Consider the following 26,033-nt stretch of genomic DNA (forward strand, 5'->3'; position numbering starts at 1 on the left):
CCTCACCTTCCCCATAATTTCATCCTGTTAGCAATAGCCCCTTCCCCACGGCCACCATCACATTTATACTGTGAGTTTCTGTGAACAGAAGCTCACTATTTACATCATGTAAACTCCTGGCACTGGGGAAATGTGGGGTAAAATGACCACTGGAAAGTAGCCACATCCTAGAGCTCGACCAAGCAGGGCCCTTGTGAGATTTTTATCTCATTTCCTACGGCCCCATTAGCACAGCAGCTTGTGATGAGGTCTAGCTCTGGAAAATTCTAAGATTCATGAGAAACAAAAGCAAGCCAAGCGAGTTTCTAAAATCCTTCTTAATGAAGAGGCTAAACCCTAGAAAATGAACAGTCAGGATGGACAGTCTTAGTACCCTGCTCATCAATACCCATAATTAATACAGGTCACCCAATGGTCTGTGTCCTTGTCTTAATGCTCTGAGAAGTCACCCTCCTTTTCTGCTCCCTGGCCTTCCAAGGACCATGTCTGAATTAAATCATTCTGCATTCTGTGGCCGAGTACAGTTTAAATCAATAGCGTTATCATACTACAACTCTCCTTTCACACTCTCCCTAATGCCTAATATTAGTCAAGTTTGCACTGAAATTGATCAGTAACAGAGGGTGCTTTCTCTTAACACCCCCCTCCACATCTAACCACCCGCCACCCACAGCCCTTGGCCTCCCCCAGGAAGCAGGATCCACATTGATTTCTATCTGATTACAGGAGAGCTTGCCCTGACTTTCCCCGGTTACTTAAGCGGGCGTCTCATTGGGTGTCCTTAGAGACCAGGGCTTCGCTCAGGCAGAGAGCGTCTAGACAGTATTCATGACCCATCTGTCTGGCACGGCCCAGCGGATGGCAAACTCTATTAGAACTGAAACCATTTTTCCCTCCTCCTCCTCCCATCCCTCTCTCCCTTTGCGAAGCAGGAATCTGACACTGAAAATTACTATCATTGTTGCAATTCTCAAAATAGCACCGCCAGACTTTCATTAACATCCACGCTAGACTACTAAATATTTAAAGAAGTGGATAAATTTCCTCTGAAGTGGGACAGCCCTTGCACACATGAAAGCAGTCACAGAATCAAAATGTAAATCTAAGAGGTTGTTTTTATCCACGTAAATTTAGTGTCACAGCAGGAGGAAATGATGCCTCAGGTTTATGGAAACTTGCCCTCCCATTTGTTCTCTGCCTTTGTTTATCTGAAAAGGCAGAATTGCCTTTCAAGACCCGACAAGATTTTAATTGATCTGAAAACTGTCTTGGAGAAACAAAGGCAGCAAAGCAAAGGGGAGGGCCAGGGAAGAGCCCCTCTGCCCCTCATCCCCCACCCCCTGCCTTCAGCAGTGAAGGAGGGTGAGCCGGCTGCTAGTGCCTCCTCGGGCGGCCTCACCCTACGAAACCCATCCAGGTGGAATGTTGCCAGTGATAACCTGGAATTTGATCCCACTCAGCTGAAGAAATGCGTATCCCTTCTCCTCGCCTCGTTTTAAATACCATCCTGGATCATTTTCGTGCAAGTCGATAATTGTTTTGTCGTGGGTTCTTTTTCTTTTTTTGAGTTGAAAAAGGGGTGGGTAGCCCTGTCAAAAAATAGACACCACTCTGTAGAACAGCTTGCTTTACTGAAAGCGGCCTCTCCTACCGGCCTTGACTGACGTAAACCAGAATTCACCAAGCGAGACTTCCAGTACACCAGCCACCCCGCCGTGCTCAAGGACAGTGCAAGACACTGGAAGACCCATGTCCCTCCCTCCCTGCAGTCAGCAGTATCAAGAGTTCAAGCTGCTGAGTTGCTTAAGGGCCCTGGAAACAGGCAGGGGCCTCCGTCCACTGGGACAGCTGAAGGGCCTGAAGGGGCCCTGGTGTGCACACAAGATCAGCAGGGAATTAAGGGGTCTAGGGCTGCAAGCCCACATCTGGCCAAGGAGGGCTCTTGGGGCTCACAGCAGGTGAAAAGGGGAGAGTAATGGCAGAAAGAGCTGCTCCGCTCTTTGGGTCCCGTCCAGCTTGAGCCACACAATCTGTCATGTTTATAGGGTAGCTGTCATCACCCTGTCCCAGTGGGGAAAGTTAGAGCGGGAAACTGATTTCCCCCAAATCATGTAAATAGTACACAGCTTGGGCAGAATTGAAGGAGGTTTTAATTAATTAATTAGTGGAAGAAACCCAATGATCCCCGACATACTAGCACGACTGGGTTAAGTTTTTGTAATCTATTTGAAAATCCAGGATGAAACCAAGATTATCATCATCTATAGATCGATTAAAAATTGTCGTATAAATTATTGCTCTTAGAACACTCACTTCTATGGGCCTTCATAATAACATCCTGTTTGATCTCCAGCCCCAAATGCTACAAATCTTTAAAAATGGATGAGTAAATCCTTAGCTTCTTCAAAAAAAAAAAAAAAAAAAAATCGTGAAATCATGAAAGAAAAAAATACCCAGAAACAAAAACAAAACCACAACCTAACCACACAGCCTAGTTGTGTGAGTCTGAATAAATGATCTAACCTCTCTGAGCACTATTTCCTATGAGAACTTTTCTAGGATGGTTTTGATAAATGAGATGATGCATGTAAACACTTGGCACTCAGTAAGGTCAGCTCTCTGCCTACCTTATCCCCACCCCTGAAGCTGCAAGCCTTCAGATAAACTCTTTGTACACACCCCAGCCCCCACTGCACACTAGTCATCAGAGAAAGGGAGCAGTGTTTCTGATGAAACACATGGGAACCAGAAGTGGGTAAAAAACTAGGGTCAGAGAGCTCCTGGTGTGCGCTTCCGTTCTTTAGCATTCGAGATGACGAAGAGATTGAGTGGGAGGGATCTGACAGGTGTCCCAGGGCACACTCCTCACAAGCAGTATTCCTGCTGAGACTTTGCTGAGAAATACAAATAATTATCTACAAAAGATATGACTGAGGCAACTGGCAAGAGTTTAATGTGACTATATATTGGAAAATAGTACTGTGTCTAACATTACATTTTGGGGATTTGGGTAACTATGTCATGATTATGAAAGAGACTTTTTCTTTTTCTTAGGAAATACACATTGAAGGATTTTGAGATAAAGAGGCATGATGTCTACAACTTACTATAAACTGGTTCAGGAAAAAAATGAAAATGTTAATATATAGAGACAGAATGATAAAAAGGATAAATTTATAACTTTATTATTTGAAAATTATTTCAAAATGAATTTTAAAAGACAGCAAACAGAGAAACAGGGCTGTAAATGTAATATTTATTGAGCATTTACTATGTACCAGGCATTGTTATAATTGCGTCACCTAAACTATTTTATTAAATCCCCAGAACAACGCTTTGAAGGAAATACCAATATCATTATCATCATTCTACGAATGAGAAAATCAAGATAGGAAGAGGTGAAGCAACTTGCTGAAAGCTACAATCAGTAAGGATGACTGCAGGATTGGAACTTGGGACTTGATATTATAATTTATATATTTTAAATAAATTGTAGAGCTAGCCTGGGACCCTGATCACAGTTCAAAACATTGGATCTATAGGAAAATATGTTCTCCAGGAGTAATAAGAAACCCAGGATGCTAGGGATGCATTGGCATAAAACTGGAACCTGCCCTGGTAGGACTAATCAGGTAAGTGAAGCTACACACCATGCCCACACAGACACACTTACATACTTACACACTCGTGTATGCATAGACCACACACACTCACACACCCTAGCACATTCACTCACACTTCTTTAGGACCTGCAGGAAGTATTTCACATCTCTTCCGGGCTTGGCACGAACCAGCCCTTCATATAAAGCACGGGGATATTCAGAAGGCGAGGACTGATATTCAGAGGGTTGCTGTATTGGGAAATCTTGACCTCCAAAAAGCAGTAAGTCTATGATACTGTTGGTCACAGGATAAACTAAAGTAGGCTTATACTCTGGTTAGTTTGGGTGTTTATGGTAACCTAATATATACTGCAATGACAGATGATTTGGAGGATAGACCTTATTGTCATCTCTTTCTGTATCCTATCACGCAGGCTGCCAGGATTGTATAGATTATTTTTGACTCTTCGGTTCCATCAGCAGAGTACTTGGCCATGCAAACAGAAATTTCTTTACATCCTCTGACCTGAGTTTTCTAAAATAATCACATTCATCCATTCACTCAGTATATACATACAGGGCCATGAACCACATGATATATATTATATGTATTATATACCATATATGCCATACACTATATGCTATATAGTGGCCACATTACCATATGTTATACATGTCACATACCATATGCTGTATATGCCATGCACCATGCTGTTTATGCCACACGCTACTGTGGGCACCAGGGCTACCGCAGAAAACCTTATAGTTCCTGTTCACTGAAGGTCATGCCTATAGCATGCTGAGAAATAACAGAGGAAGGATAAATGGTTTTCAATTGAATACAATAAACACTTCTTATGTGTCCATATATGTGCTGTCCATGCTATGTTAGCAGTATCAGTATTGCAAAGATATAAGCATAGCCCCTGCCTTCAAAGAGCTTACTATCTGGTGGGAACTATACTCGTATACACGTTATGATCACGCAGAACAGACAGCACCTTAGGAAGGGCACCAAGTGCTGCAGGGTTCTAAGCAGGAGAAATTGTTTCTGGCTTTGGGGAGGGGATCAGAGGAAGGGTGACCAACTTGATATAACAGGCAGCTGGCCAAAACACTAAAAAAGATGCCAAATGAGAAACTGGTCTGGGGTGGAGGAAAAAAATCATTGCTTCAGCTTTGGATGCTCAGGGTTTAGGAGAGCAGAGTATAGCCCTCGGGTCTGCACACTGGGTACAGCAGAAGGTGGGGGGCTCAGAGGTATAGGGCTGTAGGAAGCTCAGAGTGCAAGGGAGATAAAGGATCAACAGGGTGAGGTGAAGGAGCAGGCATGAGGGAGTGAGCTCATGAGGCTCCTCGGCGCTGGGAAATTGGACAGACCCTCCACTCCTGGAGTTTCACCTGTTTAAACAGACCACTGGGGATCCAGAATCCTGGATAAGACCCAGGTGTTGGGTCACCCCAAGTGCAGCAGAGGGGTTTCCCAAAAGGATCGATATATATATATATATATATATATATATATATATATATATATATATATTATATATATATATATATAAAATGTGCTTTAGGAGCCCCTGGGTAGCTGGGTTGGTTAAATGTCTGCCTTTGGCTGAGGTCAAGATCCTGGAGTCCCAGGATGGAGCCCCAGGTAGGGCTTCCTGCTCAGTGGGGAGTCTGCTTCTCCCTCTTCCTCTGCTCCGCCCTCTGCAGCAAGTCGGCTTCTCCCTCTGCTCCTCCTCCTGCTGGTGACCTCTCTCTCAAATAAATAAATAAAACCTTTTTTAAAATGTGCTTTAATTCATCAGTTCATAATGACACATAAAGAAAATCTCATTGGTTATCTGTGAAGGGTGATAGGGAACTTTCTCATTATAAAGAAAACTGATCCTATATGATATGGTAATCACATAGTTAATGGGGAGTTTCACTTTATAGAAGCATTCCCTACTAGTAAATGGAGAAAAAAAGTGACAGAATTAGGTTATGACCATTTTGCAACCCCTCATGACTAATGGGCCTCTGGGAAGGAAGAAAATGGTGCTGGTGAAGCCACTTCACACACACAATATTCAAATGTAAATCTCCTCAAACTCTAGATGTAACTACCAACTGACAGGGATTAGAGGGGCTAGAGGAGCACATGTAGTGACTTCAAAAGAAAGCAGTCAGCAAAAGCCTGAGTATGGAAGCCCTACAGAAGACACAACCCAGACCCTTCTACCAAAAATTACAAGAAGTTAGGGGGTATACTATAGAGTAAAAAATTCTTGAAGGGCATATCAATCTCTCTTGGAGAAATACTTGGAGCCTCTTTGGATCCTGGTTCAAATAAACTGCAAACAGATTAAAACAACATACACATGTATGAGACAACTGAAGAAATATGAACTCTGACGGGATAGTTGACAGTAGTGGCTGTTAATGTTTACCGAAATAATTTCAGTAAAAAAAAAAAAAAAAAAGGTCCGGTCTTTGTGAAGCCTGGTTGTGAGTATGTTTTCCCCATGGTTATGAGCCTGGTCCCAAATATAAAAAACTGTGGTAATCACTTCATAATATACGTAAGTCAGATCCTTATGCTATATACCTTCAACTTACACAGTGCCGTATGTCAATTCTATCTTAAGAAAACTGAATGAATGAATGAACAAACAAACAAACATACTTGCAAGGTGGAGAGAGCTGGCAGAAGACAGGAAGGCGAAGCACAGGGTAGTATAGCTCAGTGCCTAAAGGTGACTTGAGCCTAGGTGCAAGTCCCTTTCAGTGTGGGGCAGGGGTGGAGAGAGGACTGTGAGAAGAACTGGTTTGGGAAGAAAGACACTCAACTCAGGTTTTAATATGTTAAATTTTATTTTATTTGGTTGTCACTACCCTAAATGGCCTTGGGCCAAAAAAAATGTCCTTCTTCAAAAGTCCTGAAGTTAAAATCCTGGCTTAATTGGGTACACTTTATTAGCTTTAGTTCATTGGATTTTGAGATTGAGTTTTATGGGACCACCTATGGAGAAAGAAGCAACTTCTCCCTCCCGTTGAGATGGGAGCTCCTCCACTCCCCGATTTCCCTGAATCAGACCCCCTCAGTTAACTGGAAATTCCACTGATGCTGAAAGTGAAAGTTGTTCTGATTAACTGCTGGCTTCGTTTCAACTTTGGGCTTACTCTTAAGGTCTAGCGGCATGAATTCTTTAGCTGTGATTGCTTAAGGAAGGGTTGTTCTTGCCAACCTTCCCAAAGGACATGGCTCTTCTCAAAGCTACTCAATGATTGCTTCTGGGAAGTCAAAGGAACTCTGCGCTTTCCCTGACCAAGATGTGGCACAGGGGCTTTGAAAATGTCATGTAACAGGAAACACTCAGCCTGGTAGGAATGGTGAGGCAGGGTTCACTGAAAGTCTGGGAGCAGCAATGCAAGCAAAACCCAGGGCGACAGGTGAGCTGTGCAGCTCTCCCCCACACACGCACAGCAGACCCACAGGCAGCTCAGTGCTTTTCAGAGATGGACAGAAAGTGTAGCATGACTTATTGGCTTTTCTCTATGGGCCCAACCCACCTTTCCCACCCTATCTCAGGCGACCTGCTACCCCATCCTTCTTCCCACAATCGTGCTATCCTTGACCCTGACACTCTGTCCCTCTCCATGCCTCCCTGCACACCTCCTCCAGAAAGTCACCATGACTACTCGTCCAACCAAAATAATTCTCTCTAACCTACTGAACCACAAAATACTAGAACTGCTTAGCTCTCACTATCCTATGCTTGTATTTATCTTCCAGTTCCCCAACTTGACCATCAACACTGTGGTCACAGGATCTATGTTTTTCTTCATCCCACACAATTCCTGGTACAATGATCAAAGAAGGCACTTAATAATTTTTTTGTAAATATAATAATTTGTATAAAAATAAATTTATTTTTCTATACAATAAATCATTTTATTTGTATAATTTGTATCTTTAGTGCTCAGGAGTACAATATTTTGATGGAGCAGCCAAGAGAAAAGACATGAGAAAAAACTGGCAATTTAGGCTGACAACATTTTTCCTCTTCTATTAAAAAAAGTGCATCCAGGAAAATTCTTTCCTTTTGAGACAACCAACACCAGCCTAGTCCTCCACATCTATGTAAACCCTTTGAGGCTCATGGAAAAATAAACCAACCTCAGTCAATGGATGACCTAACCATAGTTAGTGAAGCAGATAAAGCAGGCAAAAACACTCAGTTTAGGGGCTCCTGCATGGCTCAGTCAGTTAAGCATCTGACTTTGGCTCAGGTCATGATCCCAGGATCCTGGGATTGAGCCCCACATCGGGCTCCCTGTTCATCTGAGAGCCTCCTTCTCCCTCTCCCTGGTGCTCTACCTACTTGTGCACTCTCTCTGTCAAATAAAATAGACTCTTCATTAAAACTGAAACAGATAAACAAAAAACCCACCCAGTTTAGGTTGCAAAAACATTTTTTCAAGGGAAAAGCTAGTTAGAGCTACTGTAAGTGCCTCTGTTATTATTAGCATTCATGACCTCACAAATGACAGTAACTTTTTCTTTCTAACTTTAATCTAGGGTAAATTTTAGTAAATATCAAATGAGACAGAGATGACCCAAACATCCTAGCCATGGTGCATGCTCACAGCCAATAACATAGGCAAAAAACGGAGTCTAGCTCATCTGGAAATCCAGAAGATTCCAGTTTGCTTTATCGTAAGCACAACCAAATAGCAGAACGCTGAATGTTCCCTACAGGTGGGAACAAAGCAGGTCAAGTAAATGAATCTTGTTCTTAAACAGGAACAAGGAGGAAGCACTATGTATTTTTCTGGAATGTGACATTTTATAAGTAAGAATTCCTGTAGAACTTGAAGTTCTCGAGGCAGAGAGGATGGAGAGCCTCATCATCAGAGTTAGTACTCTGTGAAGGGCATACTGTCCATCTACTGGAGGAAATGTGTTGGTAGATCCATTAAAACCCACTTTCAAATAGAGAGCCTCTAACCCTTGCTATGCAGCTATTAACAGGAAATAACATATCCTTTGTTAATTCTACATTCTTGCCCAGTAGGTATGGGGAAGAAAATATATTCTCTCAATATTAGATCATCTTCCAGCATCAACAAAGAGCAATGAGTCTACAACTCTTCCCAAAGACTCCTGACAACAAAGAACACACCGGTGACAATAAACTCAGAGCAGGTGTCCCATATGACAAGGGAACCCAGCTTCCCTCTGGTGCCTATGAAGAACTGGGGGAAAAGAGTGCAGAGGGGGCTGCTGGCCAGATCAGAGCAAGCTGCCCTCAGCTGAGCAGGGAGAAGTCGGTAGGAAGCATCTAGAATCTGTAAAGATGAACTCACCTTTGGATACCTGCAAAGTCCTGTTACATATGAAGACTGACTCTGGCATTAGAGACAGAGGACACAAGCCATGGTGGTCCACCTCCCCAAGAAATGGCCACACAATGAGTAAGGATGATAAGAGTAATGATGCGATTATATAGACTATGCTTTTCATGTATATCATTTCACTTAAATTCTCACAGCAACCTTATATGGCAGAGAACTATTCCCCTTACACAAAAAAGAAAACTAAGTCTTAAAGGGGTTTAGTCACTTCCTTAAGCTGGAACTTGAACCCAAGTCTACTTGAAGCCACAGCCATGGTCTTAAACTTTGTTCTTATGTCTCCCGGTTTTTGTCTTAATCTCCCATTTTAGCTAAAAGGACACAACAAGTTTTAGTTATATCTGAACAGCAGGGACTGACAGTTTGTCAACAGGATCTTAAGGTTCCTAGTAGGATAAACTTTTGTGGCTGCCTGGACAACGTGGAGACATTTATAGATGTAACTCCTTCACCTAGCTTTAAGCAAAATTAAAGCATTCAGATCATTAAAAATGAATGAAAAAGATACCTGGAAATAGGCTTTAAAAACCAGAAAGTACTACTCTTGAAAAAGGGAGAGGTGGGAAGAAGGGAAGGGAAGGAAAGGGAAAGGAAAGGAGGGTTCCATATAGTAAGAGGACTGCAGCTGAACTACCCTGAAGTGAAGGGGAAGCACCTTCAAGATACAGAGAAACAGTCTCCAAAGTGCCCCAGGTTAGAGGGCCAAAGGTTTGGTCTGCCTGCTTTTCACACAGAACTCTCCAATCTAGTGAAAGTAGCATATGATTTTAAAACTCTCTCCACAGTTTATCATGTAATGTGTTTGCTATTACTCAAGTCCGGAGAAACAAAAAATTGCCTTTACATTGTTCTTTTCTTCTATGACCCACTGACTTGAGTCTAGTTGACCTACATCAAGTGCTTAGTACCAGCAAGATTCTATGTGCTTTATGACCATTCCACTTAATCCTTAGAATGCTCATTCTCATGCTCCATCTTGCAGATAAGGTCACAGAGCTGCCCCATTATTAGTTGAGTGCTGTGGCCTGGATCCCAACCCAACAGGCAGACTTGCAGTAGGCAGGACAATTCACTGTGGAGATCCTTACCCTGTGTCCAGGCAAACAGCATTATGCAAATTACAGTACTGATGACCATAAGGTTACTCAGTTATTGCTTCTAGAAAGTCAAAGGAACTCTGCTCTCCACAACCAAGATGTGGCACAAGGGCTTTGAAAATATCACCACAAGAAACACAAGGACCAAACACCAAGAAAGTATACTCTTAACCTTAAATTGTCTTCTCAAAGTATAGAGATGGGACTCTAAGGACAGTCAATATAAGAAAAAACAAACTGACAACAGAAAAACTTGATAAGAATTAGTGTACTATTACACTCCAGAATTTAGCAAGCATAAATAAAAGGCTTAAATCTCACTAGGAACAGTCACTTTCTGAGTTTGCTTTCAATATTAAAATAAAGCAAGAATAGAGAAAACCATTTCTTTTTTTAAAAATCTCCTCTCATTTCACATTACAGTATTAGTATTTATGCAGTCTGATAGCCATAACAAAAATTTTAAATCTGTAAATAAAAAAACAAATATAACTTTTCAAAATAATGGCAGTAAAACTTGGGAAAGAAGCAAATTTCAACAAATGATTTTAGTAGGACCCCATGAAGAGGAGAAAACATCCCTTTTGGACCTGTTATTTCAAAGACATTCTCATCATTAAGCCACTTCACTTAGCTCAAGAAAACAAGTTTCCTAAGAGAAGTTCAGCAGTGTTTCAAAGCTGACTTCTTACTCCTTTCTCTTCATAAAAACCATGAGATCAAAACAACGATGAACTTCAAACTCTGATTTCACCTTTTCAAGTTCAAGAAATGCTCAAAGCCTCGGCCTTGGGATTCACACATGTAAACACCTTACTTAACTTGTTTTCCATCTAGTGCCAAACAGAAAAACACAAAATCAGAACCTTTTTCAAGTCCCATATAAATTTTTCTATTTTCTTATTTTAATTACATGATAAATTATGAACTCTCCAAATATCTTTCTTTGCTTATTTAAAATTTTAAAATCATTATCTTAAATTACTCTAAAAACTTTCTACAAAACTGACATGAATACTAACCCAAAATATTATTTCTTTTTTCTTTTTTTTTACTTTATTTAATTTTTGTGTGTGTGTGTTCCAAAATTCATTGTTTATGCACCACACCCAGTGCTCCATGCAATATGTTCCCTCCTTAATACCCACCCCCAGGCTCACCCAACCCCCACCCCCTTCCCCTCCAAACCCTCAGTTTGTTATCCACTTAGTGTTTCTAAGTAGTCAAAGCCTATTCCAAAACACAGCACCACTGGCCATCTCTGAAAGTAGAATGAATTTTCCACTTTTAGACACACCATCTTTCTATATTGAAAGAAAAAAAAATCCCTTTGTGAAAGTACAAACTCTCTTTTCTTAACCAAAAATCAACATCCTTTCCCTTTCCCTATGACCCCACCTCCTAACCATTTCAAAAAACAGAATCCGACTTAACGATACCAAGGTAAGTAGGAGGGACTTACAGTTGAAGATGCCAGGAGGTGGGTGCTCGGTCACCAGGAGACAATTTTCTTCATCACTGTTGTCCCCACAGTCATTCTGTTGGTTACAGACCAGTGAACCAAGATACAAGCATTTACCGCTGGTGCAGGTGAATTTGCACTCTGAAAAAATACAATATAGAGCATAAAGTAGTCAATGCAAGCTTGATGTTCTTGAATTTTTCCCCCCTCCCTATTTGTGTGCCATGGTTAATTTGGGAAATCAGTCTATGTGTAGATACTAAAAAACTGAACTCAGAGAGGGCTCTCTTGGTAAGGACTTTCATCCTATGAAACACACAAGACGGTGTCCCAGCCAGGAGAACTCTGGGGCCTGCGGTATATTACTCACTCCATGTCTCTAATCCAAAAATGAATAACACAGGTGCTTTCTTTCCATGACCTGCCCTGCAAAAGTCATAGATATAGGGTTCTTATTTTGCGTGAACGCATCTGTGGCAGTTTCCCAAGCCTCCAAGAATGTGGGGAGCTTTGGAAGCAGCAGCTATGGGTCCAGCAGAACTTGAGAGCTCAAGCTTAACAAAAGGAGGCTCGTATATTTTATTTCCAACTTGTCACTGGATGTTGTGAAGCTCTGAACAAAATATTTAACCTCTCTGGCATTCATTCATCTCATGCCTAAGAAAAACCAATTTTAATAGCAGGTAGGGGTAGCACTGACTTTATAATGCAAAACATAGGAAAATAATGGGTGCTCTCTGCTACCTGAGAAGCACACATGCCAGGGGCCATGTGTGTAACTTAAAGAACATGATGAAGCCCAGCTCAAATCTCTGTTGGCCATGCTGAATACGAAATCCCTGAAATCTCTACAAACCAGTAAAAGAAAATGGAATTTACTTTTGTAAGACTTTGAAATAAATTTGCAAACTTAACATATTACTATCAATGTAAGCATTAAAGGATAATGGAAATTACACAATTATATACATGTGGGCCCATAAACATCTATGTCTATCTTACAAGGCATATCACCTTGCATTCTGTGAGCTTTCTCCTAGGAGCACCCACAAAAGCTGGCGAAACTCACATAGTATATACAAATCTGTGGGTAGGAAACAAAACCTCAGGAAAAGCATCGCAGACCCCTGCTGGTGCTGCCTATCACAGCCTCTTCATTTCTCCTCTATTTTGTCTGTCTAGAATATGGGTGGCAGGCCTGGATCAAACCCAAGGTCCTTTCAACTCCAAACTTCCATTATTCAAATAAAAGATTGGGCATCAGCACACCAAGGCCTCCTCCAGCTATCCTAACAACAAACAGGGCTGCAAAGAGAATAACCTTTTTACCTGTTGCAAAGAGACAGGGAACGTAAATCCTCAAAGTATTTCTGTGACCCAGTATGAAAGGGATATTACAGTTCTGCATGTGTTCCCATATTCCTAAAAGAGTATAGAAGATACCAGCCCACCCCCTGACCTAGTTTAGAATAGCATGTGAACACAGCCCAACTGCACGTCTACAAGTTCAACACTGGCCAGAGCGTCCAGGTTAAGAAATTTGTGTGCTAAATGCAATCCAGGCCATGCGGTGGGAACACTGCTAATGCCAAATGCTCTTCCCATAAGGTAGAAATATTAAAATCCAGCTGTTTGAAATCACATTTATGAAGTGACTTTTTTTTTTAACTTAATGGAAAAAAGGGATGTCAAGAAAAGAATTTATCTTTCTTTCCAAAAGAAATATTAGAGTTCAGATTAATACCAAACATGAAAAGGACATTAGCCCAAAATAGGCTGATGCTGTTGAAATGGTAACTGGAATAAAGGGAATACTAATCTCAATTGAATTAAACTCCAACTAAAAGATTAACCATCGCTGTGGTTTGAAAGGATCTCAGGTTAGACTACCACGTTCCAGTTTAAGTGGAACTTTGAACCAGCAAGAACTTGAAACTACCCCCACATGTTACTCATTTCAACTTGTTCAAGGAAGACCTAGTCCAGAGAACAAAATGTTTTCAAGGAAATGAATTATGTGATTCATTCACTTATATAATCAATATTTTAGCCCCTTCTCTGTTATGTGCCAGGTATCAAGACAGGCAAACACTAGAGATGAAAGAGTAGCTCTCTTCAAAGGGCTTACAACATGAATTTTTTTAATAACGTGAGAAGTGACCAATATATTTTCTCTTTCCAAGGACATATTTTCCTTCTTTATATCCTTCACATCTAGAGCGCTGCCTAGCAAGTAAAAGGCACTCAATGAATTACATATTTGTTGAATAAATGAATGATTTAATCTAAGCCTTGTAAAGACTCTGTGGAATAATTAAGGTAGATATTATTCCCATTGCATAGATGAAGATATTAAGACTCAGATTGAACAATTTGCCCATAATTAAACTCCTAATAAATGGCAAAATCCAGAAGGGTGTGCGGATCTATGAGTGCTGGTCTCAGGCTCTCTCCAGAGCTGCCTCTCAGTTTCCGAGTCTGCTTTCATGAATGTGTAAGATTCATTTGTAATGAGGATCCCCACATATGTAACAAGATTCTCAAAACAGTTTATTTTCTTAAGTAGGCTTAACATTACTCAAGATGCATTAACAAGGCTTTTGCTGCTGATTTGCTTAGAAAGCTCTTACTTCTTAGATAATTGCAAACATTGACATCAACCCATAGAATTTCAAATTCAAAAAATCTAAAGCTTCTCAATGGTGAGTCATTAGCTAACTATCAAACTAAAGGTCTTTCCATTACATGGCCACTTGAATCAAAACAACTAGATTGAAATTTTGAATCTATTGACTTCTGGATGTGATTTAGAAAATACTAGAAAATTGCTATAATGTTATTAAGTGTTTTAAAGATTAATGCTAAAGGTGGAATGAAATTGCAGAGTAAAACATCTAAGGTAACATAATGGTATCAACAGAAGCAGGTTTTCTTTTTTTTTTCTTTTTTTAATTTAAATTCAACTTAATTAACATAAAGTATATTATTAGTTTCAGAGGTAGAATTTAGTGATTCATCAGTTGCGTATAATACCCAGTGCTCGTTCCATCAAGTGAGAGGCAGGCTTTCAACTAGATCCTGACTTACAAGGCCATCTCCACCATACTTGGCTATCCAAAAGCCCAGCGTGTTCAGACATTAGTGAGTAGTCCTCTAATAACCAAGTTATTGTGGTACTTGAAACAAACGAAGAGCTCTAGAGGAGAGGCTCTAACCTTAACTGTGTACAGGAATCCCCGGGGCATCTTTCAACATTTCTGATGCCTGAGCCCCAGCCTAGGCAACTGTTCTCAGTGGTCCAAGGTGCAACCTGGGCAGTGGATGTTACTAAAGATCCTTAGAATGACTCTGATGGGCAGTGAGGATGAAGAACCACTGCCTCCTAAGAATTAGATAACTTATTTATATTAAGCCCCCTTTTTAGTTAATAGTTTTTTATTGGAATGTTTAGTCGGTATTTGGTAATTTACTAAAAACTTCTCTCTTAAAATAGGCAGGTGTTTTGATGATTCTTGGACATTAAACCTAGTTGTTACAACTCTGTACTGCCAATAGGGTATTTCAGAAGCTTTGGGACCAAAGGTTTGACCTCCAAACTACATTTTGACCCACTAAAGACAGAAAACTAACTCAATGAAACAAAACTCATATGAAAGAAGATAGAAGAATAAAAAATTTTTCTTACTATATTTCATCCATTCTTTGTTGAGTATTTCTTGTATATACTTGTTGAGTATTTCCGCCAAGACTTAAGTTGAAGGATATCAAAGATTGCTTAAACATTGGAAATATTTTGGCTACAAATTCATGATGAATTCAGATGCGTAATACTGGAATGGACTACAGAAGGAACAACTCGGGAACTTAGTTTTTCCTTCAGGAGCTATAGACATAATTTAAAAATCTGTAATACTTAAATAATTCCTCTTCCTTAAAGTTGGGAATTCTTTTTTATTTTATTTTATTTATTTACTTGACAGAGAGAGAGAGATCACAAGTAGGTGGAAAGGCAGGCAGAGAGACAGAGGGGGGAAGCTGGCTCCCTGCTGAGCAGAGAGCCCGACTTGGGGGTCGATCCCAGGACCCTGAGACAATGACCTGAGCTGAAGGCAGAGGCTTAACCTCTGAGCCACCCAGGTGCTCCAAAGTTGGGAATTCTTAAATGAAGAAAATGGCATTTCTTTCTGCAATAACTCTCTGTTTCTTATGAAAAAGTTTCCAGAATCAGCAACAGATTTTAGAAGCACTTTATATACTCTAAGCAATACAGAATTTCCTCCAAATTTAGGGTCTTCTTTAGTTTTTCTACATACCTACATAAAGCTTTCTGATGATTTTATGACTTTGAATTGTCATAGCTTCATAAAATACTAATGCTAAGAGGGCCCTAGAGACACAGTGGTCCAACCTCTCATGTCACAGATGAGGAAATAGTCCAGAGAGAATTCCTGACTTACCCAAAGTCAAAAAATGAATTCCCTATAACGCAACATTAAGCCCAATATTTCCATCAAATTGAGGGGAAAATTTTTTTGCTTTAAATATCATTCTAATTATGTATAAACCAATATTAACCATCTGGAGTAGACCATGTGAGAGGATAAAGGAACAGAATGATTCTGTGAATCCCAAGCTTACATACAAAAACAAAAACAAAACAAAACAAACCTATATTAAAAAAAATTGGGGAGCATCTGGCTGGCTCAGTTGGTACAGCATACAATTCTTGATCTCAGGGTCATGAGTTTGAGCCACACATTGGCCATGGAGTCTATATTCAAAAAAAAATTTTTAAGGACTGGGACCTTAACAATTTTATATTTTGCACCTAAACCTGGACAGGATTCAAAGATAAATGCCCAATCTTTTTTTTTTTTTTAATTTTTATTTATTTATTTATTTGACAGAGAGAAAGACAGCAAGGGAAGGAACACAAGCAGGGGGAGTGGCAGAGGGAGAAGCAGGCTTCCTGCTGAGCAGGGATCCTGATGCGGGGCTCGAATACAGGAACTTGGGATCATGACCTGAGCCGAAGGCAGACGCTTAACTGACTGAGCCACGTAGGTGCCCCAATAAATACCCAACCTTGAACTCCAGAAGAACAAACTTGCATCTCAGAGACGAAAGTTAATCTACTTGGTAGAGTCAACAATCTATCAGTTAAAAGACAACAAAAAGTACTTGCAAGTTGCTAAGAGAGTAGATCTTAAACGTTTTCACCACAAAAAAAGGAAGTAAACAGGTGATCTGACCCAGGTATTAGCTAATATGATAGCAGTCATCATTTTGCAATACACAAGTATATCAAATTAACATGTTAGACACTTAAACTTACATGTCAATTATATCTCAATAAAACTGCCAGAGAAAGGCAAAAAAAAGTTGTTTTCAATCTTTCCTATATTCTTTTTTAAGGCCTTAGTTATCACAGATATAATCTCAGTCACAAAATAAGGACCTATATACAGTATTACCTCACAGCTGTAAAATCAGCCTTTTTTGTGAATTGGCAAAGTAGTCTATGATAGCTATTTCTGTTAAAATTCATATAGCAACACTGACTCATTCAGTTCACACTTCTATCATTCACAAACCTGAAAACAGAGTGATTCTGGCTCCAACATTTCTGACATTAAAATCTAGAATTTGCTCTCAATAATGGGGGCCTTCTGAATGCACCTACATTGTGAATAACAGAGATTAAACTTAGTTGTTAGCAACCTATAGGTGAAGAATTAATACTTTTCTAAAATTAGTATAAATAATTTTACCACAGTCAACATAATTTCACATTTCCTAGCATAGAGATGACAACAATATTTTTATTGACTTAAACACACATCACCGATTCCCAGCAAGGTACAGGATTACCTACCATAAAAGTAAAGTTCAAGAAAAATGAAAAACAACGAGTAGAAGACAAAAAACATAAACCAAAAAATGCAAGGGGAATGAGAAAAACTTTGTGACTTAAGAAAGCTCTAGGAGCTGGTCATTACACTGAATTCCAAGGAAACGAGCTGCTACAGAGACAACAAAACCAGAGGCATGGTGGCCAGCCCTTGCTAGCTAAGAGTGGTAGGCATTTCAGTTAATCAGAAACAGACTTTCTCCTGCTTCTAAGACTTAAAAGGGTCTGTCGCCATTTTTATTAAGGGGTGCTATACAACAGTATGGAAGTTATCTTAGATAACCAATTTTGTCAAAAAAGGGAAGAAGGCTCTCCAGATGGTTATTTCCTTTATTAGCTTTCAGTGAAGTTAGAATCCTGGAGTAGTTTCTACAAAGTGAGCCAGAATGACAGCCCCAGAAAGTACTGATTTAGCAAATTAGGAAGATAAGGCTTTGAGAATCTTCAGAAATGAAAAGCTAATCCTTAGGGCTATTCTCAAATGTCAGCTTTTGACAGTATGTGAATGGCCTAAGGATGATAATATGCATCTTCTCCTACAAAACCTTTTAATGCAAAGAATACACTTTGAGTAACCTGTAAGAGACTTACATAGTAGCCACACTGATCTCTTTAGAAGTCTGAGGGAAGAGATCTGCAGAAGTTGTGTGTGCCTCACCTAATATCACACAGTGATCTACACAGCATGCCTAAAGTCAAATGTAAAGACACTGTGTTACTAATGATCCTTTTCCCTCCCTCAAAGACAGAGCTGACTCTCCTGGTTATAAATTTGGAACAAGGGGGAATTTAATTAGAAGGTTTATATTCTGTGTAATGAATTAAGTTACCCACAAGCATTTAATAAAAGTCATATCTTAAGCGATGTTACTAAAACTATGGTTGTCCTTCAAAAAGATGAATATGACATGATAAAAGGATATTTGCCCATATAATAAGATTAACATAGAAGAGCCTCCCATCAAAGATAGTAATAAAATTTTTTAAACTCAATCCATTTTATGATATGGCTTATCACTCCCACTATGGTGCTGAAAAGATTATTTTAATGTGTCTGAAATTATCTGAGAACCATAAGTGAAAAATGTACTCTTGAAAGTCCAAGGTATTTTCAGGCTTTAGACTTCCAGTCCTACAATTACCTTTTAAAGCAGCTTTAAATATTGCCTAACTTTCATCAAAACACCATAAGGCATTTTAAAAGTCAGTAAAAGTCTTTAGGATTTGAATTGGCAAATGGCACTATTTCTTTTTTGTGTTTAAAACCAATTAATGAATGAATTAGTTTCTGTGTTTTTCTGTATATAAAATGTGAGGAGGTATTCTGACTCACTTCTTAGCAGAGTACTAAAACCAAGCAGGTAAAAACTACCTTAAAACATTTTGAGGAACAAAGTATTTATCAATATATGCAATGCACGTGGGAAAACAGTTTGAAAGTTCAAAATACAAACAGCGTCCACCTCTGGGCACTAGGGGTGCTAAGTAATTTATAAGTTCCTTGACAATTTTAAGTATGATTTTATCATCAAGAAAAGTTCAAATCCTCTTTTAAGGGGAGAAATCTGTGAACACCAAATGTTTACAGAATTCTAAATCTATCACAATCCTAACTTTAAAGACACAAATGAAATACTGAATTCCCCATGACATCATCCAAACAGAAATCCAGACAGACAGCTCCAGCCTCATAAGGATAAACACTATTTCAGTTACATTTCATTTCATTAAATACATAATTGACCACCTATCATGGGTGGACCAGTAGTAGCAGAAGGGATACCAGTAGGTTATATCTGCCCAAATAACTGCCTGAGAGGGAGGAACTGCTTGAGGGGAGTGACAAGCAAAAGAGATAGGCCTTGAGGTCAAGCCAGGCCTGCGAAGGAGAGGGGAGGGGAGAGGAGAAAGGAGAGGAAAGGACAAAGGAGAGGAAAGGAAAAAGGAGAGAAGAGGAGACAAAAGGAGAGGAGAGGAAAAAGGAAAGGAAAAGAAAGGAAAGGAAAGGAAAGGAAAGGAAAGGAAAGGAAAGGAAAGGAAAGGAAAGGAAAGGAAAGGAAAGGAAAGGAAAGGAAAAGAAAAACAAGAAAAGGAAAGGAGAGGAGAGGAAAAGAAAAACAAGGAGAGGAGAGGGGAGAGGAAGGGAGGGGAAGAAAGGAGAGTAGAGGAAAAAAGAGAGGAGAGGAGAGGATAGGATAGGATATGATAGGACAGGAGAGGAGAGGAGAGGAGAGGAAAGAAAGGAGAGGAGAGGAAAGAAAGGAGAGGAGAGGAGAGAAGAGAGGAGAGAAGAGGAGAGGAGAGGAGAGGAGAGGAGAGGAGAGGAGAGGAGAGGAGAGGAGAGGAAAGAAAGGAGAGGAGAGGAAAGAAAGGAGAGGATAGGAGAGGAGAGGAGAGAAAAGGAGAGGAGAGAAGAGGAGAGGAGAGGAGAGGAGAGGAGAGAGCCAGGCCTCTGGACAGAAACCTGCTTCACTATGAGAACTGAGGCATTAAAGAATATTAAGCACATGGACTGATACACTCTGACATTTTAAAAAATATTTTAGAGCAGTACAGTGTGTTTAAGAGTGTGTGTGTGTGTGTGTGTGTGTGTGTGTGAGAGAGAGAGAGAGAGAGAGAGAGAGAGAGAGAGATCCAGGTCAATGGATTTATACAAAGAGGGAAAAAAAAAGAATGCTCATAAAACCAGCACGCTGATCAAGGTACAGAAGGGTGGGGGTTTGGTTCCTGGGGTGTTCAACTTTCATTTTAACAGGTTGTCACTGTATGTAAAAATAAGGCAGGGGGGCTAGGGAGCAGGTATCCAGTCATGAAGAACCTTGTCTGCCTCGCGAGGACTGTTAAAGGCTTTCAATCCATAGGCTTTAAATAAATGTATTTGAATGTCATGGTGATTGGACAGAATTGAGCATTTAATATATACTCACCAAGACTAACCTCAGATAGTAGTTTTCTTATTCCTTTGCTCCACAGAGTGAGCAGCCTAAACCGCAAAACTCAACAAGAGTTTTTAAGTGGCCCACTAAAAGATGTTTCCCTCTGCATATGAGGTATAACAGCCTATGAGGGCCACATCGAACTCACAAGACCAACATAAATGCTACAGCACCAACCTGGGCCCCAAAAAGGAGACCCACAGGGCCAAAAGGGAGGCATTTATACTTGGGCATCACAACTTCTGGGCCTCAGTCTCTTTCTCTCTAAGCCATTCATTGCTTGCTTCATTCATTCATTCATTCATTCAGGAGTCCTGCACTGTTTGGGATAAGGATCATGGCCCTAGGAACCAAGGATAGACATAAATAGTCCATGGTCCTGAAACTCAGAAAACTGGCTTCTCTTCTAGTTCTTAAATACCGTGTTTCTTCTCAGGCAAGAATCTTAACCTCTAGATTCCTTGCTGGTAAATGAGGTGTCTGGCTTAAACCAGTGCTTTTGAACCTCTGGTCTGAATAACCGAGGTATTCCCTTTGAGGCGTCAGGATCATCTGCAGGAGATGGGGTGGGGGTGGGGTCAGTGAAGTAATCCTGGCAGTTCCACTGGGATCTGCACATAGGTTAGGATTTCCTCTGAGATTTCACTGGAAAAAGGCATCCCCCAGCAAAAAATTCACCAGTGAATGTCTTACATTCTAAAAGTCCTTTCAGTTCTTAAAAATCCATGGTTTAAGACAGAAATCTTAAAGGATGAAATCCCACTTTAGCCCTTTGGGACTTCCGTTGCCTGGTCTTAATTATCCAAATGACAGGTGATCTTTAAAAATCTCTCAATTCTTGGGGTGCCTGGGTGGCTCAGTGGGTTAAAGCCTCTGCCTTCGGCTCGGGTCATGATCTCGGGGTCCTGGGATCAAGCCCCTCGTCGGGCCCTGTGCTCAGCAGGGAGCCTGCTTCCTCCTCTCTCTCTCTCTCTCCCTCTCTCTCTCTCTGCCTGCCTCTCTGCCTACTTGTGATCTCTATCCGTCAAATAAATAAATAAATAAAATCGTAAAAATAAATAAATAAATAAAAAATCTCTGAATTCTGGATATTTTGTACATACTGATTATCAACACTATCCCTACGGGATCCTTCACATCAACTGTACCAATGTGCTATAACTTTCCCCATTTTTAAATTAAAAATGCTTTTGTCCTGTCCTTTGCTTCCCTGCTCCCGTAGCTTAGTGCCTCTAATTTGCAATTCTTCCCTAAACAAACTCCAGTCAGGCTTTGGCCTCCATCATTGCACCAAAACTGCCTTTCCAGGTCCCCCATGATCTCCATGTTGTTTGCTCCAACGTGGTCACTTCAGGCCTCATCTTACCACACTGCCTGTGACTGAGGTGATCAATCCCACCACCTGGAACCAACTGCTTCATGCACCCAAGGACATGTCCTCCTACCTCAATGACCACTGCTTCTCCAAGCCTCCTCATTTGGAGGGCATTTTTGGTGCCTAGGCTCACCCTCAGCCCATTCCCTTGAGATCTCAAGCAGTCTGGTGTCTCCATGCTAATAACTCCCACCGTGATACTAGAAGTTCCCACCTCTCCCTAGGCTCTTGATTCCTCCAATCACCTGCTCAACATCTCCATGTGGAATGTAACAAACATCTGAACTTACCAGGACCAAAACCAGATACCTCCTTTGCCCATGCAAACTGGCTCCACTCATAACATTCTATATCTCAAAATTTCATCCTTCCAGTTGCTCAGGCAAAAACACTGGAATCATCTTTGACTCTTTTCCCCAACGAATCAAAAAATTCTATTTAGCTTCACCTTCAAGATACATCTGAAAACTGGCCCCTTCTCATCATCTCATTCTAGTCACCCTAGTCTACAGTGCCATCATCTCTCAACCAGGTTACTTCAATAATCTTCTGACTAGTAACCCATCTTTTCCCGGTCCTTCCCATCATATTCTAGTCCCAAGAGAGCAGCCAGAATGTTCCTGCTGAAATGGAAGCCAGATCAGGTCTCTCCTCTGCTCAAAACTCTCAAGTGCAAGATGCCTGGGTGGCTCAGTCAATTAAGCATCTGCCTTCTCCTCAAGTCATGATCCCAGGGTCCTGGGATCGAGTCCTACATGGGATGCCCTGCTCAACAAGGAGTCTGTTTCTCCTTCTGCCCCTCCCCCTTTCTCATGTTTGTTTTCTCCCTTTCTTTCTCTCTTGCAAAAATAAATAAAATCTTAAAAAAAAAAAAAAAACTCTCAAATGCCTTCACTCAGAGGGAAATCCAAAGTCCTTACAATGAACTCTACACAACCCTCCATAATTGGACTCTCCAACCTCTCTCTCCTTCCTTTAGTTGGCTCTGGGGTCAGTGGCCTCTTCACTGTCCCCTGAACACACAAGGCTCCCCTGCACTTGCTGTTCCTTTGCCTGCAACACACTTTCCCAGGATATCGGCTTAGCTAACTCCTTCATTTTCATCAGGACTTCGCCCAAATGTCAACAACATCTCTGTAGGGTAGTCTCTGACTACTCTGATTAAAATTGGAATCCTGGGTGCCTGGGTGGCTCAGTCAGTTAAGCATCTGCCTTCAGCTCAGGTCATGATCCCAGGAATGAGGAGCATCCTCATGATGCATGAGGTTCCCTGCTCAGCAGGGAGCCTGCTTCTCCCTCTGCCTAAGCCTGCTTCTCCCTCTGCCTGCTGCTCCCCCTGCTCATGCACTCTCTATCTGACAAATAAATAAATAAAATCCTTAAAAAAATATGAAAAAATAAAAAAATAAAATGAAATAAAATTGGAATACTTTCTCCATTATATTCCCTCCCATACTCCCTCCCATCCTCCTTTCCTATTTTCTGTTTCTCCACAACCAATTTCCATCTAACATTGTATTTAAATATATGCATAATCCTTTCCCCCCCACTAGAATATAAACTACATGAAGGGAGGTAGGGACTTCTGTTTGCCTCAATTTACTGAGGAATTCTCAGGGTCTGGAATAGGGCCTGGTAAATCATAAGTATTCAATAAATATATGTTAAATAAATCAATGAACAGAAATAAAATCTCATCCAGAGGTTCTTTCTTTTTTTAAAGATTTTATTTATTTATTTATTTATTTACTTGTCAGAGAGAGAGCACGAACAGGGGGAGGGGCAGCAGGAGAAGCAGGCTCCCCGCTGAGCAGGGAGCCCAATGCGGGGCTCCATCCCAGGACCCTGGGACCATGACCTGAGCTGGAGGCAGATGTTCAACCAACTGAGCCACCCACACGTCCTGCATCCAGATTCTCATAGGAAACACAATTAACTACCATATCCCTTTGAGTGAATAAAGTCTTCTCTAACCGAGCAAATATCCTCACTGGGGACATATATATATACAGAAAATGAGGTAGTAAAAGAGACAAAAAGGAGATAAAATTCAAATATATTATTAGCAAATTATATAAAAATTTTTAGGGCAAAGAATTAGTTAAAATTATTAGCCAGAGTAGTTTTTAATTACCTGTGGTCCTCACTTATGGAATTATTCTCTCTCCAGTGTTCAATGTCACAAATATTTAGGCTTTTTCCATCTGTCCCTTCCCAGTCATCTGGCCTAATTCCTAAATCACAATATTCTCTCTCAGTGCAGTCTTGTATGTTTTGGAAAGAAAGCCTATTGTCTGGCTAAAGCACTGGACTATTTGTTCAGGAAACAGCCAGCTCCTTCCCTGACAGCTTCCAGCACCCTGAGAACTAGGTGTGGACATTGAGTTCACCACCTGTTTCATTTTTTAATATTTACACTCAAGTTCACAGGAGTCTGGGAGGAAAGCAGGTATTTTTCAGTTCACAGTACTGCTGATCCAGTCTTGTCCTCAAGTTAATCACAGCTAGTTATCTTCTATTTGGGTACAAACTGCCTCACTTTCTTGTCTCGAGCCTGGCAAAGCTGTCTGCCTGGGGTCCTCCAACTGTCAAATACCCTTTAAGAAATCTCCCTTCTCTGAAAACTCACACCTTCCGAGAACTCCACAAATCCAAATTGCTAACCTAAAAGTGCACCAGGGAGATGGCTACATAAACTCTTGTGTTCCCTGCCTCCTTTAGCCAACCCACACTGGAATTTTGAGATGGTAACTTTATACTTTTTTAATGGTTAATAAGATGCTCTACTGTAAGGAGAATATCCCTTGCCTCGATCAAAGAAGGTTTGCTACATTTTGTTTTGTCTTATTTCCTCTATTGGTTCCTTGAAAGCCCTTCTTTGTCCCCTCAAATAAACTTCCCACTTCAGGCCTTATTCAGCCCTACTGTCCTCCAGGATAAGTTGATGAACTCCTATCCATGATGGTGCTATATCTGGTCAAGTCTCAAAGTTTCTTCACAACACACATGGCCCTAGAGATGCTCAGTGTGGGTAGACAGAGTTAGCCTTTCGCGTCCAGAGGAAGATCTTCAGATACTTAAAATGAGGGCCTTTGGTTTCCACAACTAGTCAGATTCAAAGCAGGGATCAATATGGGTGAAAAGCCATCACCACGTCCTCCCTTAAATGCCATATTTTAGAAGGAGGAAATCTAACAGGGGAACCCTCTTGGGGTTCCCTCCAGAAGGCTCCCACTGATCCAGGACCAATTCTGCCTTGGACAGGAAAGATACAGAACCTGCAACCCTGCTCTCCACTTCCATCCATGGTTATTGCTTTAATGGAGAAAATGACCTACTTCTGCCAACAGAGACCACGTGAGAATCCCAAGTTCCACAAATACAAGGCATTTTTTTTTTTTGTCCATTTCAGGCTTTTGATAAAGAATTTCTTCATAGTGCCATGAGCAAATTAAGGACTTCCTGAGTTCTTTTGCCTATCTACCCAATGACCAAAAAAAGACTATTTCTAGTAGACTTAAGAAACTTCAAAACAATTTGATTAATAATCTAGACCAGGATCTTAAATCCATCTTCTTCAGTGGAACACTGGTTGATAAAACTCTTATCATTCTGCAATTAACAACTAATCTGTCATTCTGCTCAATTCTTCCCTGAGGGCATGCCCAGGTGGGAGTTTGTTCCACTTGTGTGGTATGACCTGATGACCCAGCACCCAGGAGCTCTGGAAACCCTGTTGCTCTTGATTATTTGTCCTCGAACCTCCTCCCATGATCCCTCTGCTCTAACTTTCATGGAATCATGTCTCCCCTCATAGGCTACAATCATTTTCAACCTTCGCCTACCCTTCGGCATCTACCTCAAACAAAATGGACCCTCAAACATGATCAATGACCTACTCCAAGGACTTGTTCACCCTTGCAGCAGCTGAGATCAGATCAGCTGGGCTGATAACCACAGCACTATTAATGATTCCATAAGTATAGAAGCACCTGAGGAGAACAATTCATCCAGCTCCCAAGGCCATCCGCTTCAGCGTGGAAAACTCATGTTTGTTGTCACTTCAGCTCCAACATTCCTCCTGAAGTCTACCCCATTCTATCTTGCTCCTTCCTTAATGGAGACAGAAGCAAACAGTCTCACTTAAATAACCAATCATACCATCCAATGCTACCTTTTTTTTTTGGTAAAGATTTTCTGTTACCCTTTTTTTGGTAAAGATTTTATTTATTTATTTATTTATTTAT

General features: G+C 40.7%; 1 protein-coding gene across 3 annotated transcripts in view; it reads right to left on the bottom strand.

Annotated features, from left to right (window-relative positions):
- LOC111142742 (low density lipoprotein receptor class A domain containing 4) overlaps positions 1-26,033 on the bottom strand; it is a 431,898-nt gene that overhangs the window by 182,898 nt on the left and 222,967 nt on the right. For all 3 annotated transcript variants that reach the window (XM_022496037.1, XM_022496035.1, XM_022496036.1), the window contains exon 4: positions 11,565-11,705. In XM_022496037.1, the coding sequence (XP_022351745.1) occupies positions 11,565-11,705 (141 nt within the window). The remainder of the gene's footprint in view (positions 1-11,564; positions 11,706-26,033) is intronic.

Source organism: Enhydra lutris, unplaced genomic scaffold, assembly GCF_002288905.1.
Source record: "Enhydra lutris kenyoni isolate GAN:26980312 unplaced genomic scaffold, ASM228890v2 scaffoldscaffold8, whole genome shotgun sequence".
Taxonomy (NCBI): Eukaryota; Metazoa; Chordata; class Mammalia; order Carnivora; family Mustelidae; genus Enhydra; species Enhydra lutris.